The sequence below is a fragment of the Malaclemys terrapin genome, chromosome 3, assembly GCF_027887155.1.
Source record: "Malaclemys terrapin pileata isolate rMalTer1 chromosome 3, rMalTer1.hap1, whole genome shotgun sequence".
Lineage (NCBI taxonomy): Eukaryota > Metazoa > Chordata > Testudines > Emydidae > Malaclemys > Malaclemys terrapin.
In genome coordinates this window covers 98189124-98209567 of record NC_071507.1, presented here as the reverse complement: position 1 = coordinate 98209567, position 20444 = coordinate 98189124, and the positions used below count along the sequence as shown (strand labels likewise).

General features: G+C 42.7%; 1 protein-coding gene across 3 annotated transcripts in view; it reads left to right on the top strand.

Annotated features, from left to right (window-relative positions):
• Positions 1-20444, top strand: part of SASH1 (SAM and SH3 domain containing 1) — a 248113-nt gene that overhangs the window by 142283 nt on the left and 85386 nt on the right. For all 3 annotated transcript variants that reach the window (XM_054021817.1, XM_054021818.1, XM_054021816.1), the window contains exons 3-4: positions 8554-8604; positions 8729-8778. In XM_054021817.1, the coding sequence (XP_053877792.1) occupies positions 8554-8604; positions 8729-8778 (101 nt within the window). The remainder of the gene's footprint in view (positions 1-8553; positions 8605-8728; positions 8779-20444) is intronic.

Sequence of the window (20444 nt, the reverse complement as noted above, 5' to 3'; positions counted from 1 at the left end):
CAGCATTCAGCAAAGGTTTACATTGAGCTGAGACAGAAATTGTTTTAATACATAAGTAAGCACTTGAGAGCTACTATAATTGAATGTTTGTTTCTGCCTTCTTGTAAAACCACACTTGGTTAGTAGCATCGCAAAGTGTTCACTTGTGTCTGTGTTGATGCATGAGCCATTATGAGAATATTTGGACTGTAGTTTCTTGAAAAGAAAAAGTATTCACTTGTTTGAAATCACATTTTTTTAACCATTCCTCCCCCACACTTCATTTCCTCTCTCCTGAATTTTATTGTTGCTACAGAATGTCATCATTTACTATGTGTCAGTCATGCAAGAGTAATGGAGCAGAAAGTCTCCACTGTTCTACTGTAATGGCTAAAATGATGGACCATGGGATGCAATTTGAAACTCAAAATGGATCCTTTGCTAATCTGAACCATTGGAAACTCAGTGAGCTGGTTAATTCCCCCAAACAAACACTTGCTGAAGTGGTAGCCACTGGAATCATTTATTTATTTATTTATTTATTTATTTATTTTGATCAGTGACCCAGGACTAGCAACTGGTTGGCAGTTCCCATTAAACACCTGTGTGTTTCTGTGCTGTCACTGCAAAAATGTTTTGTTTGTCATAATCTTTTCGGGAGTTTCTGTGTGGGTTGGGACATGACTTGTGACAAAGGAGTCTAGACAGAATAATTGGTGTCCAACTAAATCACGCCGCTGGAGGACTTTGATGTTATGAGTTCCTAACGATCTTTTGAAAATGACTTTCTATCATCATTGAGAAGATATACTAGAAATTGTAACATGTATTCAGACTAAGAAGGTGAAGTCTGTTGGAGAGAGAATGTTTTGGATTTTCTAATGGAGATATCCCATTTCCTAGAACTGGAAGGGACCTTGAAAGGTCATCAAGTCCAGCCCCCTGCCTTCACTAGCAGGACCAAGAACTGATTTTGGCCCAGATCCTTAAGTGGCCCCCTCAAGGATTGAACTCACAACCCTGGGTTTAGCAGGCCAATGCTCAAACCACTGAGCTATCCCTCCCCCCCTTTTTAAACCACAAGAGTAGCATCATCGTTAACCTGTTGTGAGTCAGTTATACACCTATCCTATCTCATAGAGGTGGAATCTATAGTTCCCTTCTCATCTGCCTTATTGCTAGCCATTGGGGTGAGGGTTGTCAATGGAATTTATAATCTCAAATCATGAAATTGGCAACATCAGCATCTTTAGTCCTATCTCCACATGTTTCCCTCTGCACAATAGCTGCTTCCCGTCTCAGTGATCTTAACCACTCCTAGGATTCTCTCTGTTTGCTGCCTACAGTTCTTAGGCCTTGTCTACATTAGCATTTTTGGACCTGTAATTCCCAGTTAGTGCAGTTCCACTTGTGGAAGCTGCGGTGTAGACAAGGCTCAGAAGGGACACAAGTTCTTCTATCCCCAGGGTTCGAGGATATGGTGATCAAAAATGTATGAACTTTATGTATGCTAATGGTCTGAATTACAGGCCTGTAATCTAAGTGTAGAAGCTCTTCTAGATTACTGCCTCTTCAGTGACTCAAAGTGCACTTCCAGGAAGCCTCTTTATATGCCGGGGAGGTTCTGGACTGGAGCCACAGGCTATCATTCTTCACAGGGATTTTTCTATGAATAACTTTTTTCCTTATATTTTTTTTACCAAAATAATAAAGACAGAGTATTTCCCGCCACATAATATACAGAACAGAACCCACCACCGGAAGGGAAGTCCCAGATTGATTTAAACCCTGTTTCTCTGATCTGGAGCAGTGTTTCTAATTGTGATACAGCTGCCTAACAATGCACTCTTTGGCAGAAATGTAGGTATATTTTTCCTGTTTTGTGTATTCCCCTTAATGAATAATGGGCACTTTTAACTGCTACTTTCCTGAGATGTTGAGTTCTACAGAGGTCAATTGAAGTCAATACAGCTATGCTGATTTACACCAGCTGAGACTCTGCCCCCAGAGCTACCAATAACACCTTGAAAGGCAAAATAATTAAACCTCAAGTGAAAAGCTTTCCATAAACATCAGATGCATTGTAAGTTGTGAGGGAGTGGAGATGGGGTATAGAAAGCGGTTTACATTGGTGTTCTTTTCACTTGTTCTAGTATGGATCGATTCAGTTAGAACAGAAATAGTTCACCACCGAGCATTTCTTCATTACATTTCTGCTGTGAGACACTTTCAAAGAGAATTAGACTTTTATAGCCATATCCCCACAACAGGGTGTGTGTGAAGGTGTGAACCTTGATTTTATGGTGTCTGGGTTTGAGCTCTGTTTATTCTCAAGTGGAAAAAATGTGTTGGTTTCATCCTAGCTCCCATTAGTTTACCTTACAAACATGTTAAACTAGTTGTGCACAATGGCCAGACTCTGTTGAAAGGAGGCCTTCAACTGGGTGGGTTATGCAAGTAAACTAACTAGGGGATATCATGTCTTGCATTGATCCTGGATGCCCTGGCAATGCGCACAAATTCTGAAACCTGATAGCACCCTAATATTGTCACATCTAATAGTGGCGAGATAGGTGGTTATTAGCATTCAGTAACGTGCTATTAGCCTTCTTTCTACGCTAAAAATGTGTGATGTGTAGAGTTTAATCCAGCAAAAAAAGACACACACATAATACAGCGAGAGGAAAAGTGGTGGTTAAACCAAAGGAGTGAGTGTCAGGAGGAGGATGGTCTGATGTGAGTCCGGGACTTTGGAGAGCTGGGTTCAATTCCCTGCTCCATCACAGACTCGCTATGTGAGTTTGGGCAAGTGGTTTTGTGTCTCTGTGGCTTAGTTTCCGATCTGCAAAATGGGATAACAGTATTTCCCTGTCTTACCGGAGTGTTATAGTGATAAATACATTGAAGACTGCAAGACACTCAAGACTTATGGTAATGGGGGCCATGCAAGTACATGTATAGACAGTTAGATCTGGTTTCTATTCCCGACTCTGCCATAAACACTTGCTCATGATAACGAGCAAGTCTCCTAGATACAAATTTTCAAAATTTGGGCACCTCAGTTTTTGGGGTCAGATTTCAAATACCTTGGGCCTTTTCAGATGTACTGAGCATTCTCAACTCCAACTGAAGTCAACGAGAGATGCAGGTTCTCAGCAGTTGGACACCCAGAATTAGTAGCCATGTTTGAAAATTTGAGGTTGGGTTCCCAAAAATGCTAACTCTGTCTACTTAACTTGAAGTCAAGAGTTTTACTACAACTTCAGTGGGAGTAGTTAGGCCAATACTGAGTGCCTTTGAAAACCCCACCTTTGGCCTAGCCCTCTCTGTGCCTCAGTTTCACATCTATAGAATGCAGATACTTTCCTACCTCACATGTGTTTTTGAGACTTAGTTGATTAATGGTTGTAAAGCTCTTCGAGATTCTCAGATGGATGACACCTTAAGAGAAAAGTCATGTTGCTTAGAAATCTGGTGGTTGTTAATTGGGTTATCCAGCTAATAAACCACTTACCAAATGTGTCTTTGAGTAATAAGTAACAGATATGCATCAGAGGCATCATGTTTGTAGGACTTGAACTAGAGACATAGGATTTGCTGTAACAGGATTGATGGACCATCAGGTCTGATGTTGTGTGTCCATCAGTGGCATTGTGGTTAATGAGAAAGATGTGAAAACACCTAGAGCACCTGGCCACTTCACAGTGAGGAAAGACTCTTTCCTGAGCCAGGGAGAACAGCTGAAACCTTGAAGCGTGAGCCACAAGTCTCACTTGTTATGTTTACAAATCATCGTCTCTGTTATAGTGGAACTCATGTAAACTCATGAACTTATTGGTACTCACTGATTCTGTGTTGTGTCAATTCCTACTCTGCAAGATGCTTTTCATAATTCAATATTGGTTACTTCCTGCCGGGTAATGCATTGTTTGTCAATAAACAGATTGTGAAAAAGTAGGTAATGCAGGACATGCCTGAGGCATGCTGACAGAACTTTTTGTGGGCTGCCTGGATAGCGTCTGTCCATACTGACACTCACTTTCACCAATGCTTTTTGGGCCTGATCCTGCGGCTGTTGAAGTCAATAGCAAAGTGTCCCCTGACTTCAGTGCTGTGGAAGAGGCCTTTCAGGTGGGAGAATGAATTCTTTCTAAAAGAGATGATCTAGTCCAACCATAAGTAATGATCTTGATGCAGGAATTACTGGGTGAAATTCTGTAGTCTGTGTTATGCAGAGGTCGGACTAGATTATCATAAATGGTCCCTTTTTGACCGTAAATTCTATGTATGTTCTACAGCAGACGTGGGCAAACTACGGCCCACTCTCCCTCCCCCACTTCCCCACAGCCACGCCGCCGCATGGGCCACCCTGTGGCTCGCCGCTCCTGCTGGGCAGTGTGGAGAGTGCAGCTGGCTCTGGCCGGGTGTCACGGCTGCGAGCTCCTGCTGCTGGTAAGGGGGTGGTCCCTAGGGGATAGACAGGGAGGAGGGGGCAGTTGGATGGGGCGGAGGTTCTGGGGGGTGGTCAGGGGATGGGGAACAGGGAGGGTTAGGAGTGGGAGTCTCGGGGGGCCTGTCAGGGGGCGGGGATGTGGATGGGGTTGGGAGGACAGGGAGCCGGGGAGGTTGGATAAGGGGGCGGGATCCTGGGGGGCAGTTAGGGGCAGGGGGGTCCCGGGAGGGGTTGATCAGGGGACGAGGAGCAGAGGGCAGTTGTATAAGGGGTGGAAGTCCCAGGGGGGTTGTCGGGGGTGGGGGTGTGGATAGGAGTTGGGCAGTCGGGACAGGGAGCAGGGGGGTTGGATAGGGGGCAGGGGTCCCGGGAGGGGGTGGTCAGGGGACAAGGAGCAAGGGGGTTGGATGGCTTGGAGGTTCTAAGGGAGGCAGTGGGAGGGGGTGGATAGGGGGTGGGAGCCAGACTGTTTGGGGAGGCACAGCCTTCCCTGCCCAGACCTCCATACAGTTGTGCAACCCCGATGTGGCCCTCGGGCCAAAAAGTTTGCCCACCCCTGTTCTACAGCCAAATTCACAAAGCCCCTGCTCCCCTTGTGTTAAGCCATTTTTGTCCCCTCCTGATCCTGGGCTGCTCTGGGACTGGAACAGCAGTTTCTCAGGGATGCACTGCCTGAAATCTCCATAGCGTGATCCAACTCTGCCCCCAATACCCTCCACACCCCAGCATGTCTCCTGTGCCAGAACTAGTGAAGAGGTCTTTGGAAGGCAGCTTTATGAATACCTTTTGCAGTGCCTACACTGTGAAAATCCACCCCCAATTGGAACTGGGATTTTTAGGACCTCTTTACTACACTACTCTAGCACTTTAACCTGGTATGGATCTCACCCCATGAATCTGTGTAAAGCCCATAATTCAGAACCTTTTAGAACATCATATACAAAGCTTTGTAGAATGTTTAATGGTTTGTTTCAAGTTTGAGAGCTACAGAGAATTAACTTTTAATAAACTAATATTGTAAAATATTTTGCAAAATGTCATCAGTTTGTTTTTTTAAACTAAAACCAGCCTTCCAGAATTCACCCCACTTTGCAAAATTAGACTCTGACCTTCAGTTGGATTCATATAAGCACAGGGCCTACTCTCCAGTAGCCAGACCAGAGCCTAAATAAATAAAACTGTTAATGGCTGGTTTAACTTTTAAACCCTTCTTCTTCCCAACATCATTGTTTGTTTGTCTGCACAGAAAAAATACCATTTCATTCTAATTAGGACTGAAGACTCTTGAATAATGATGATAGAGAAATTTCTTAAGTTATTTGTCTTTGAGTGCAGCTTTAGAGACCAAGGTGGCAGAGGAGGCTAATGGCATAAATGAGAGAAGAGAGGGAGAAGAGAGTCAAGATTTTGAAACGCAGGATGCAGCTGGTTATTTCTCCAGGAGATTTAAAAAAATACAAAAAAACCTTTCCACCCTCCATTTACAATTTACAGTGAACTTGGGCAAGTAAAAGGATCCCTTTGAGTGGCAGAAAAAAGGGATGTGGCCTTCTAAATTATACTCTAAAAAAAATCTGTTAAAAAGGATTTGCAGCAGCTGCTTCTTCATACACGTAATAAATGAAAAACCAAATATTTATTGCTGAGAGGCAGGGGTACAAATGCACTTCAGGCACATAGTAGATTCCTTTGACTGGCTGTATGCAGCTTTAAGATGTCCATACTGGTCAAATGTTCTGTGTTGTCTTTGTGACAGTGGGTGGAGGAGGAAAAACTGGCTTGAATGAGCTGTGTTGCGAGTAGGTTTACTGCTGCTTGCGTCCGTCCGTCCTTCCTTCCTTCCTTTTTGGCCTTCAGGTCAGTGGGAGAGTGAAGGAGAAAGACTTGCAGTAATGTTCCTGTTGCCTTGCTGGCTCAAAAACTTGTTTGATTTCTCTTTTGATAGAAGTAATGGGGGAATGGGGACTACCATACCTCTACTTTAATGAGAAAATCAGAGTCACTAGGTAGTGGTATGGGGAAACAGGGCCGCCCAGAGGATTCAGGGGGCCTGGGGCAAAGCAGGGGAGCTGCGGCGCTTGTACTCACCCAGCAGTGGTCCGGGTCTTCTGCGGCATTTCGGCATCGGGGGGGGCCCTTCAGTCACTCTGCGTCTTCGGCAGCACTGAAGGACATGCCACCGAAGACCCGGACCACCACCGGGCCAGGGATTGCGGGGCCTGGGGCAAATTAACCCTCTTGCCCTCCCCCTCCCTCCCAGGGCAGCCCTGCGGGGAAATGATTTTTTTTCCCCAGTACCTTTTGATTCTCAATAATTGGTTTTGGCTTCTTGACCTGCAGAGTATCCTGAGCCCCCAACAACTATTAAAGTAGATGGAAGGACTTTTCCATTGGAGTCTGGCCCCCTTTATATGCTGACACTTACACCCTGTCTACAATATTAAAATAACAAAGCCAAGGCAACCAGCATAGAACAGACCAAACCATGTTATAACAAAGTTACTATATCGTGTTACACCCTGTGTAGATCATGACTATCGTCTAACATAATACTGTTATCTCATTGTGCCATGATATGGTTGGGGACTATCCTGTTATACTACAGTCTCCAATAGTAGACGCTGGTCTCCATTTGAATGAGTTCTATTAGAGTGGCATTGAGTTTTGTTCTGGATTTTGTGGATTTTCTGGAAGCATTAACCCTAAAGTATTTCAGGTCAATTTACACGAATACCTTTTTTTTTTTTTTTAATTGAATCTTATTTTCTTATTACTCTCTTCTGTAGATACATTTCCCTTCTTTATCTTTAGGCTAAGGACATAGAAACTAGTTAATTTTGAGATAGAAAAGAGAGTTAAAACTAGATTAACTATTGCATTGGATAATATGCCATAAAAAGATAACCCTGCTATATTCAGGAATGAACAAGTTGACATGCTAGGTCTTTTCACTCTTTGATTTGAGTGTATGTCATGTAATTTGCTTGTTAGACCTTTGTGATTTCCTGGAGTACAGTAACAACTATTTGAAATCAGTGGCAGAACTCTCACTGGCTTCAATAGGACCAGAATTGGGTCCAAGATTCATAGTCATGCCATGCAAAGTGCTTTCCCCCACTGTTTTGCATTCAGATGAATGAGGCGCCAACAGTTAGATTTACCTCCAGTGACATATGACTGCAAACTTTTTCCCAATCCCACCTGGAGTTTTACCCTTGATTTCAATGGGAGCAGGATTAAGCCCCCTGTTACACTTAAAGTGTACAACAGGTACACTTTAAATTATTGATATAAAATCTTAAATTGGACAATATGGGCCTGATCCACTGATCATATATCTCCCTTTGTAATTGGTTAAAAAAAAAAATCTTGAAACTCAACATCAGTATTGTATCCACAAATAATTTTCTTCAATAGTTGCAGCAAATTAATTTCATTTTAGGGTTCTGATGAGAACATAACCCCTTTAAAGCCCATACTTAATCCTGTGTGTTGCAGTTCAGGGTTGGAAGAAGTGGGGGATGTCACAATAAGTTGCAGCACAGGCTATGTTAAACAGGAGGCATTTATTAAAGAAAACTACAGCATTCTGTCAACACAGACAGACTTCCATCCAGCTTGAGTTCCAGCTTTTTCTCCCTTGTTTACCAAGGATCACACTCTATCTGGAAATCTGTATATGAAGACATCTAGTGGCTGAATGATATATTGCAAGTAAACATACATTATCACAAGGGTCAGGTGGCTCTGAAAGAGGAAAGAAAGCTCAGGAGATTGGCAGTCCACATGTAGGAGTATGTGGCAAATGTTGATTATCCCTTGAAGACTACTCACCTGTGTTTCCTTTATTATTATTTTAACCCATATCTATGTATAAGCCTTATATTGTGCTACATATATCTGTAATAAGTATGTAATTGGCTTCTACTTGAGTATTTCAGTGCTTCTTCAGAGAGCAATTCCACTGGAAAGCTTAATGCTTCCTATATGAAAGGTTGTGGGATTTTTCAATGTTCTGTTCATGTCCCCTTTTTCTTTTCTCATCTAACTCCATATTTGTTTTTCTGTAGAATGCTGCCTGATTTGGGTGTTGCATTAACCTGACATCTGTTCTGTTTTAGGAGAAACCCGATGCCAGCCCCACATCGCTACAGCTGCGGTCCCAGATTGAAGTAAGCACAATGACTTTAATCATCTATTTTTGTTTTGGATTTTTTTTTTAATTTGATATTTTGCACCAGTTGGGTAAAGCTTGTTGTTCTGTCTGCACTCATGGCAATGTATCTTCCCTTACAGGAATCACTTGGCCTCAGTAGTACTGTGTCAACACCAGAGACTGAAAGAAAGTAAGTTTGGGCTGTTGGGGAGCAGAGGGGTGTTAAGTGAAATTTTTTTTACATGAACCAGCCAATTCATGTTAAACTGACTTAATTTCACATAATTCCAGATGAATGCCCCATTGAAAACAAAACGGACACCTCTTCTTTTTCTCTCTTTTTTTTTCTCTTGGTATCTCTGTGCACATGCATGCAATGTAAATAAAGTTGGCTGACAGTTGTGAGAAGTGTCATCGATTTCCCTGCAAACTAAAATCTACCTTTTTTAAAAATAGCTTTTTGAGTGTGACTAGACGTAAAAGTTCCAAAAACAGAAATAGGAGTTAAACACTGAAACCACTTTCCTCCTCTTGTGAGTTCACGGTTTTGCTACTGTGCTTTTGAAGAAGGTGCCAAGCAAATTGGGCATTTAAAAGCAACTTGAATTTTAGCAGTCCTAATAAAAACCTCTTTGTATGAGCTGTATGGATTTTGGTTTGCTGTCTCTTCCCTCCCCACCCTTCCTGCTGCAATGTGTCTGTATCTGTTTGTTTTCTGTGCCTCCCTGCTTTTATCCCAAGAACTGGAATTCCAACTGCTAAGGGTAATGTGCAGTAGTGCGTGAAAACATCTAGCCCTGTATTTCCAGGGACTTCCAGCTTCTTAGTGAGATACCAACTTGGCTAGTTAAGAAAATGCCCAGGGAGCCCAGTTTCCAATGTATGGTGCTTTAATAGGACGCTTCAGCCCCATATTTGAATGTCGAGTGAGATACTTGTAAGTCAGAATTGGACACTATGGCCTTGTCTCCATTAAGGATATTTTTAAAAAATTTGCCACCGTTGCTCATACTTGTTCAGCTGCATCAGCATGAGCAGTGTTGGGAGCCCTTGTACCAGCTGTTGTCACCATTTTAAGTGCTGTTTCCATTAGTCATGCTCAGAATAGACATTATTTAAAGTGGTGGCAGCCAGTGGCCCATGTGCAGTAGGGCTTCCAATTGTGCAAACACTGGTGCTATCAATTATTGTAGAGACGGCCTCGGTATCCACTATGAGGATATCTCCCTGCCTATCTTCCATTTTATTCTATTATAATTAAACCAAAATGCCACATTTATGAAACTTTGAATAAGTGCAGCGTGGGGGACAAGCTAAGATTTCCTATAATAATAATAATAATAATAAATAATAATTAATTAATTAATTAATTAGTCCAGCCATAGATCTCAAACACTTTACAGAGGAGGTGGTATTATTCCCATTTTATAGATGGGAAAATGGAGGCACAGAGCGGTGGAGTGACTTGTCCAAGGTCACCCAGCAGGCCACTAGCAAGACTGAGAATAAAACACAGATCTTCTGATGTCTAATGTTCTAATCACTGGGATGTACTCCCTTGCAGTAGCTGCTAAACTACAGATACCTTGAATAAAAAGAAAGCAAGACATACATAAATATACTTGGAGTGGTTTTATTCTGAAAAGTGCTTGTTTTGTTTAACTGAAAAAATAATAACTTCACTTCTCAGTTTAAATGGAAAATGCAGATGAATTCTTTGGAAAGTAAAGTATTGCATGAATGAAATCGCACGTGTTGAGAGAGTGTGTGAACTGAAGCACAGAACTGATTTAATCTATCCAAATGTGTGTAAGATTGTCACAGAGGAAGTTTTGCATCAGGGAATTTGCACAGTCATAAAACACTTAACCTGAAGCATGTGGTCCTTCTGTTTGATGTGAGACTGAAAATTGCAAAGAGTACTCCTAGGGGAATTCTGTGCCAAAAAAATAAAAAATTCTGTGCACAATATTTTAAAATTCTGCATAGTTTATTTGCCAAAATAACACAATATAATCATGACAGTTTCAATTATTTTGGTAATTTATTTCAAAATATCTGTCAACCAGTATGTCTGTAACAATACAGATGACCAAAAAGTTCAGGAAATGTTTTTCAACAAATAGAGTCCTTACTGGGAATATTAATACAGAACTTCGAGTAATAAACCATTTGAACTACAGTACAGAAACGTATTTCCCGCACCCCTCAGAAGCAGTGCAAAGGCTTAGGGGAGTCGGGGGTAACGGAGGAGCTGAGGGAGAGTCAAGTAATTGCTGGGAAGGAGCCTGGGAGTGAACTTGGAGGGTTGTTGGGTGTGAATGGGAGAAGTATGGAACAGGTTTTTTTTTTTTTGTTTGTTTGTTTTTTTTTTTTTTTTGGGGGGGGGGGGATTGTTAGAGAGTTAGGTAATCTCCCCCATGCAAACCCTGGCTGACTCCTACCCTCTCTCATTCAGTCTGGCACGTGCCCCTGTCCCCAAGTGTCCCTGCACTCTCCTTCCCCATTCCCTTGTGGTTCTGCACCTCCCTGTTACAATGTAGGCCTACACCCCCACTCAGCAACTCCCTGTTCCCAGGTGTTCTTGCACTACACTCCCATTTAGCCCCACCCCAGTCTGTCCCCCCACTAGCTCATCTGAACCCTAGTGTGTGATCCTCCAGCAGCCCAATGTGCCCCATGCTGTCCACCGCCCCCCCCCATATCCCATGTCTCCTGAACTGGCCACACGGGCAGGGTGCCGTGAGAAATACAGCCTCTTCTCTTCCCCATCTGCACGTAGGGCTTATCTCTGTTCTGGCACCACAGCAGCCCCTAGTAGGCGAAAGGTGTAACTGCAGCACCTCTCCAGCAGAATGTATCTTCTGCGGAGAAAAAAAAATTCTCCGTGGGACATGAATGCTGAGCATGCACAGTGGCACAGAATTCCCCCAGGAGTAAAAGGGGTAACAATCATTTGATGCCAGACTAGAAACACTAGTGGAAAATAGTCATGGTAGAAGTGATTTAAGCCTACATTGTTAGGGTGACAGCTTAATTGATCAATGCTAGTTTCATTCTCCTAGTTGAGTGGCATTGTCTCATCAGTTCAGCACTGTTACATGCAGGTAGAAAGCAGACTACAGAATTCATTGGCAAGAAAATTACGCTCTTCCAGCTGTTTAGTCCATCAAATGATTTTTTTTCTTACTGCCAACAAACTGAATTAGATTCTTCTTCATAATTTTCTACTTAGGCCTCGTGTATCTGAGTTATGTGCTTTCTTTTGTCCTGCCTGCTAGGATGCAGTACTCTGGAGAATGCAGGGAGTTCGTAAGGGTATGTCTATGCTGCAATTAGACACCTGTGGCTGGCCTGTGCCTGCTGACTTGGGGTCACAAAACTTGGGCTAAAAGGCTGTTTAATTGTGGTGTAGATGTTTGGGTTTGACCTGCAGCCCAAGTTCTGGGATTCTCGCAGGGTCCTAGAGCCCAGGCTCCAACCTAAGCCCAAACATCAATACTGTAATTAAACAGCTCCATAGCCCGAGCTCCACAAGCCCAAGTCAGCTGGCCCAGGACAGCCACAGGTTTTTAATTGCAGTGTAGACATATCCTGCTGTACCACTTCTGATGGCTCATCTACACACCAATGCAAACTGCAGCCAGTCAGGAATTTTTCAGTGAAATGTTTTTCATCAGATAATGCCAATTTGTTGAAACTTAATTTTTTTGTGGAAATGTATCAATTTCAATTAAAGGTTTCTCAGGTCCAGGATGGAATTTCTGGTCAGAGACCCAACAGCTTGGTGTTTAGGGCACTCACCTGGGATGTGGGAGACCTAGTTCAGGCTTGATTCAGAACAGAAACTTGAATCTGTTTCTTTCAAATGTTTACCCTAGCCACTGAACTATATAGCAAGTCTCTCGCTCTCTCTCTGACCCAAGACATTTTTATTTACACAGAGTGGAACAGTTCCAACAGAGGAGAGGGAAGGGAGAAAAGAGAAACTGACTCTCACCTAGTGGTGAGGGCACCTGTGTGGGATGTGGGGGACTCAGGTTCAAAACCCTGCTCTGCCTTATTCAGTAACCTAACTACCAGACAATTGCGGGGGGAAGGGTCTCTCTTGTGATGTTTGTTACAATTTTCAAAATATCTTGTTTTCATTCCTGTGTAGAAATAAGTTGGTAATCTCAGTCTAGCTTCTATTGGACAAGGGTCTGCCAGTCACAAAATCCACCCTAATGATTGGCATGAAACTAATAGAAACTTCCTTTTCAGTAGAGAGGCAAGAGGGCTCTGTGGGCCTGGAGACTGAATTACTTCTCATCTCTAGTGATGGTCCCTCCAGAAAGGGGGTGGGGAAGTATAAGCTTCTGTTGCTGCTGTCCATACTGTTCTAGCTCAATGGAGAGAGAGAGAGTAGTAAAATGTGTTTGCCATGGCACTAAAAATGCTCATTCCATTAAACTGGCTGTAACAAGGAAACCAGGAGGCGAGGGGGAGGAAAACTGCAGGGAAAGCATAATCAGAAAAATCCTTATGGTACCAAACAAAGCAGAGAGGTGTCTGAGATTTGTGGGGTTTTGTTGCCTGTATAGCTGGTAATACCCAAGATGTTTAAAAACTGCCTGAAATATGATCAATTAAAAATAGAAAGCAGAGTCACATTTGTTCAAGTCTAGTTCTAAACTTCATGACCAGTTGAGTTTTTCAGATAAGTTGCTTTTATAAATTGAATCAGTTATGCAGTTTTTGTAGGGTTGTAATACTCTGCAAATAACTCAATGGAAAATGATACTCATGAAATGTTTGTGCTTTTTCTTCCATTAATAGTAGCATTTTTCTCCTGTCAGGTTTAATTTCCACACATACATCCTTCAAATTGCAGCATTATTGTCAGATTGAATGTTGGTGTAATATTGTAAAGTCTGAGCTTGCCTCCAGCATAGTGGCATGCCTCTGTATACAACACTGATATTTTTCATTTTGAACAGCAATCCTGACACATTCAGACACAACTGAATTTTGGTTTTGACTAAAAGTATGACCGATATAAGACCAAATATCCAGAAAACACGTTCTTGGTGGCTATTGTTGCTTCTTGGTGCTAGTAATGTGTCAAGCCACGGGTACATCATATGTACTAATAATGCTATTATTTCTCTAAGATGACAACTCCCCAAGGAAGTTTACTCAAGCCAGGGGAATGGGGGAGGGAGGGGAGGAGAGGAGAGGTTGTTCGCCTCGTTGTAAACATGGTGTTTTAAACAATGGAAACCAACATTCTGATTAGCTCCCAGTCCCCATATTTGAGCGGTCAAGACTCTGCATGATGGACTGATGAGCTCTGTGTGTTTGACAGGAAATCCAGGCCAACCCTACTCCCCTTGAACTCATGCTTCTGCATCCTGTCTCTCATCCTGTTTTTAGCAGATCCAGGGATGTTGTAGGGGGAAGTTATTTGTTTTCCCCCTTGGGGAATAGATCTGTTTGCTGTCACTATTCACTGCACTGGCCTTGTTACGTATTTTAAATGTATCCAAGAGCCTTCTGGAAAGGATAGGAGCTAGATGCCAAGGGCAAGAGCACCACATACAGGCAGGACAAGGCACAGTCCCCTGTGTGTAAGTTTATTCTTCCAGTTAGAGGGGTGGGGAAGAAAAAAAAAAAAACTACCGATGGATAAAAATGGGGGTCAATAACTCTGAGTGAAACTCTCACCTCTTTGACATTCTCATCGTGTTCTAAATCTTTGCGTGCAGTGGATGTCCTGAAGTGTCCTATCATGCAACAAATCACTCACTGCTTCTTGAGCGATATTATTCATCAGTACAGCACAACTTCTAACCAAGAAAATGAAGATATGTCATGTTAATGTTGTGATTCACGTTCCCATATCTGTCAGGTTACAGCAAAATGCATTTTAAATATTCTCTGCCAGTTGAGCCTCAGGCTCTAGACCTACGTCACAGTGCAGGAGTCAGGTAGAGGTTGATCTGTCCAGCAGAGGATTCAGGAATGCGTGGATCATGTGCATGCTGCATGATGTAACATTTCTGAGGGGCTTGGCATTCCAGCTTATAGGAGTCCCTGTGCATTCAGCAGCTGTGTCCTTAACTGTGCTTCAGCTGTTCACAAATGTAAAACTTGTGCTGTGTGTGTCTAGTACGTCCCTCTTAAACTGACCTTCTCGCATTTGGAGTCCATGCACTGTGGCCAGCTCTCTGGCCAGTGGAAGGAGGTTTATGGTGTTGTGAATGTTGGGACTGTTTTTTGTGAAAGCTACTTGATTCTTGAGGCATGCAGTGAAGTTATCAAAGAAACCAGAGCAGCAATGACAAAAGCACCCATCTGCAGGCCATGTCTTCCCTTTGGGGGACACTATTAGTTTAATTAATTCTTAAAGGCTGAAGATTTGCTTCCCTGGGTATGCAGAGTTTTCAGCCCAGATGCCATTATGTGGTATAAACTCAAATTCATCTTGGGTATTAAACCTCCAGATCAGTGCAGTGCTGGGAGAGCACTTGGAGTTCAGTGCTGTCTTGTTCCATAGCATTTCCTAGTGGTAATAGCAGTCTTTTAAAACATGCTTTCTTTATACAAAATAACACACAAGACCCAAACTCTGGTCCCTGTGGTACTCTAATCCAGTGGTCTTCGGCAGTAATATTTAGCACTAAGCCTCCTAATCCTCTTCCACTGTAGCATCCAGACTCCAGGCCAAGCCCCAAAAGCAAAAGGGTCATTAAATCAGCACTCTAGGTCACATTCCCATTGTGCTGGCTTAAATTTGGTCAGACTCAATTCTGGCAGCTTGTCACCGTGTCCAGATTAACTGTGGCAGATGACTGTGAACTCATCTGTGATGAAACAGAAGAGCTACGCTGATGGGGATGGGAGAACAACAATAAAACGGAGAACAACAATAAAAAAACCCAAACAAACCCAGGACACCATAGCTGCACGTAATTAAGGATGGAATAAATTCTCACTGTGTAGGTTAGAAATTACAAGGGAAAGATGAGAGAAAGAGAAGCTTATATATGCAGTGCTTGCAAGAATCAAAAGGAGTCAGTGAATGTGTGTACAACCCCATATTAACTTGTTTGAGGCCAGATTCAGTGGAAGCCAAACTATTTGTGCTGCCTGCAAATAGCCTCCCAAAGAGAAACAGAGCAGGAAACTCCCACAATAACACTCACAATAGGAGTGAAAGGCCAGCCAAACGCAGCCAGTGACACGTGACAAGTGCGATCAGTGTGTCTCTGAGCAGCTGGAGGAAGATTTCAATCCTGGTAATTTTGTAAAAGGACGTTTTTCACAGCCGGTCAATGCAGCATGTAATGACCAACATGCTTTGTATATAGAGAAACATCACATTTGTTAGCCTGGGCCTAGCTCACTGCTGTGGAAGTATTTTAGAACTGATGATTATCTGCCTCTTTGCATGGATCCTTCTGTGCATGCTCTTGCAACTTGCTAAACATCACATCCCCTGCCGATGGCAGTGTTCATACTGCACTAGTAGAACCAACATGGCTGGTTCCATGTTGGCTGTAGGGGTGGGGGGGAACAACAAAAATAACAGCTCAGTGTTTGTTTCCACTGAGAAAGTTTTGACCTGCTTAAAGAGCCATTGCTATGGAAACGTAATGAGAAGATAATTGAATGGAAGCTCTTTGCCTTCCATCTCTTTACACTGATGCCAGGAAGGTCAGAACCTTGCAGCCTTGCTTTCCCTTCAGGTCCATGCAAATTTGATAAGAAACTAAAGGCCCATTTTCCTCTTGTATGCCAGCCCTGTTAGATAAATTATCTTGTGTTCAGTCAGTAACAGTTATAAAGATGTCGGTTTTCACACTGATTATGTGACTGGGCCCTATATAATATATACAGATAACCAAATGGCCTTCCAAAGGAACATGCAAAGGCTTTTGTGTTGGTTTATTCAGCAACCCAAATGTCAATAATATTTTTAGATCCAAAATCACATCTTGAACCATCCAGTCCAAAAGGGTTGTAAATAGTTATTGATAAGAGTTAAGAGGGCCAGTATCAATTTATTGAAGATCATAATGGTGTTAGTTTCATTTTTTTGGACTGCAAAATGGACACCTGTGGATTTTATGTCCCATAAATAAGATGTGTCCATGTTTTAAAGCATACTTGCATTTATAACGTTTAAGGTAAAATAAAAGCCAGTCAGAATCACTTCATTCTCTGCTCCTCTGTTATGGTTTGTTTTGAGAATGATGGGCTTTTGAAAGCCAACAGCACATTCATAAAAGCAGCACATGGTGTCATTTGTTTCCCTTTCCAATTCTGTAATAGTCCAGCTCAGGGCTATTTCACATCTCAGGGCACGTATGGACTGTGTCTTGTAAAATCAGCCACTCGCATGCAGCTCCAAGTAGCCACGGTTCGCCGTTTCCAGCCAATGGGAGCTGTGGGAAGCAGCGCAGACCGTAGGGACATGCTGGCTGCCACTTCCCGCAACTCCCATTGGCCGGGAATGGCAAACCACGGCCACTGGGAGCTGCAGACGGCCATGCAAATGTAAACAAACTGTCTGGCGGCGCACCAACAGATTACCCTGACAGGTTGCGAGTGGCCCGTGGGCCACAGGTTGCCCACCACTGCTCTAGGGCTTGAAAAGGAGTGTATGGAATGTGCAAACAGGTAGGTATAGAAATAGCATTACCATCTGCTGCAGTTTAATAACAAGATAAGTCCTGGTGTTACCTTTGGTACAGCTGGTGTTGCCATGGTGTGTCTAAAACTCTATGTACCCAAGACACAGCTCCATTGGAGTATATCGTTTCTGCAAAACAGGTATGTAGCAAACATGTTCTTTGGATCCAATGAATAGCCTTCATTTTTAACCCTATTCTGAGGCAGTTTTTTATTTCTTGTTTCCACATCTCAGGCCCACAAGGTCTTAAAAATAGGCCTAGGAATAGTTTTGAAATTGTGAGATTCACAGATAAAGTTCTGGAAGTTTCTAAACTTCTATCCTACATAGGATTGGAAAATATTTCTATAAGAAGAGCTCTGTGTAAGCTCAAAAGCTTGTTTCTCTCTCCAACAGAAGCTGGTCCAATAAAAGATATTACCTCACCCACCTTGTCTCTCCTCTTTGTGGAATATACTTGGCAATATATCCTTGTCTGAAGCTAGATCCATAGATTTCTCAGGTATATGCTGTGACAGAATACATTTCGTATGGAAGCCTACTAATGAAGTTGTACATCAGAGCACAACAAAACTGAAGGCCTCTCCAGTAGAGTAATGGCATTTGGCTGCCTTTCAGACATGCAGTGCTGAAACTTCTGCCAAGTGTCACTGCATCATTAACTTTCAGTACAAGTTATCAGTCTATGAATGGAAGAACACAAATCACTTTCAGCGCATGTTCACAGAGCTGCAGATTTAACGCAGTAAGGAAGTGTAATTGGCAAATCAAACAGAAACCAACTCTGAGGGCCTATGGAATCTTTCACCATACATGTAAGAAGTGAAACGATTGATGTTTTTATATCCTTGGTAAAAAATAAATAAATAAAAATCAAAGTTGTCTGGGAGAACTTACAGGCAAGTGCCTTGTCTTATTGAACACTCTACTTTTCCATCTTGTAAGACAAGCTGTTAGTATTTTCAAGGTCAGCCCAGAGATGGAAGACTTCGGAATTAGAGAATGCATTAAATGACGATTGGACATGTTTGTCCTTCTACCCAAGTATTATTTCTTTGCTTTGTCTGGTGCCAGGAATTTGCGTCCTAGGACAATACTCAGTATCTTTCCTCCCCCCTCCCCCACTCCCCCCCAAGTCAGAGTTACAAATTAGATGTTGGCCTGCTTGCTGTGGACATCTCCCCTCCGTCACTATATCTAGCCCAGGAACATCCAAAGATTGCTGCTGCTGCAAGGCTTTGGTAGTTGATGTGAAATGAGTTGGTGGGCCACTCCCTAGTGAACAGATGCCAAAACACCAGCACCACACCTGGTACATACTTGCATCCCGGTTGGCAGCTTTGGCAGTGAAGAAGAGGAGTAATATGGATTTGGAGGCTGAACAACCCTCTTGCCACAAGAAATGGTCTCTCTGGCTCAATGCAGAGCTGCCATGGTGGAGCAGCATGGAGAAGCTTTCATGGCTCGGCCTACGGTGTTCCTGTTCTGATAATAAATAGGACTTCGTTTTCCAGGGATGTTTGGCACCTTCCATGAGCAGTGAATTCACTAAAAAAGTATTTGCTGGATGCTGAAGTCCATGCAAAGGCGCAAAAAGGTAACAGGGTTAGTTCTTTCATCATAGAGGCTGAAAGCCAAGTTCTGATGTTGCGCTCATAGAAAGGTCCGTGTGCTTTATGTTTGGGATCAAGGAATGAGGGAGTGATGCTGTTTAGGAAATGCCACTGCCATCATTACATTAGAAATCCATTAGAAATTGAAGTCAATGGGAGTTTTGTCACTGACTTCAGTGAGGCTAGTATTTCATTCAAAATCTGTTCTAAAGGGACTGAAAACTTTCCTCCTGTGCCTGTTATTCAAGCTCTTTCCTGAAAACCAGATATTTGACTGCAAGTGCTGTGAACCGCCTAGGTTATTAATTTTCTCCTTAGAACAGGGGTTCTCAAACTGGGGGTCGGGACCCCTCAGGGGGTCACAAGGTTATTACATGGGTCATGAGCTGTCAGCCTCCACCCCAAATCCCGCTTTTGCCTCTAGCATTTATAATGGTGTTAAACATATAAAAAGTTTTTAATTTATAAGAGGGGTCACACTTAGAGGCTTGGTATGTGAAAGGGGTCACCAGTAAAAAAGTTCGAGACCCACTGCCCTAGAAGTTATCCCATCCAAAAGTAAACTTCATCAGCAAGGATATCAACAAATGCCCCCTTCCACCTGGTGCAGTCCAAATCTGGAATGTGATTGCATCAGCTGGTTTGCCGTTTGTGCCGGATTACATTTCTAATCAGACTGAAGTAGAAAGGAGATGGCATTTCACAGCTCTGCTGTGCCAGCTTCTCTTTGCTCAGATGAATTACTGAATCAAAACTAAACTTCATGCTATCTCATTTTCCCTTTAATGATGTCTTTTCAAATTGATGAGCATGATTTTCATGCTTACAAAATGCTGGCCTGTAATTGCTTGGATTGTTTACATTGTGAATTGGTATGAAACAAAAAAGTTTTCCCTTTGGAGGTTTTCTGAATTGATCAAAAACTCTGTGGTGCCCTCTGCTGGGAACCCAAGAAAATGCAGAAGAGCATGGGGAATTCAGACAAAAATGAAATACAGAAGAACCTCAGAATTGCAAACACTAGAGTTACGAACTGGCCAGTCAACCACACACCTCATTTGGAAAGGACGCAATCAAGCAGCAGCCGACACGCATGCACACACACGCACATGCAAATACTGTACAGTCCCGTGTTAAATGTGAACCGCTTAAAAAGGGGGGGAGGAGTTTAAAGAAAAAGACAAAGTAAGGAAACTGTCTGTGCTTGTTTCATATAAATTAAGATGGGTAAAAGCAGCATTTTTTCTTCTGCATAGTGAAGTTTCAAAGCTGTATTACGTCAATGTTCAGTTGTAAACTTTTGAAAGAACAACCATAACATTTTGTTCAGAGTTACGAACAACCTCCATTCCCAAGGTGTTTGTAATTCTGAGGCTCTACTGTAAGCAGAAACAACGAGGAGTACTTGTGGCACCTTAGAGACTAACACATTTATTTGGGCATAAGCTTTTGTGGGCTAAAACCCACTTCATCAGATGCACGGAGTGGAAAATTGAGTAGGAAGATGTATATGCATAGTACATGAAAAGATGGGGGGTTGCAAACCCATGAAAGCTTATGCCCAAA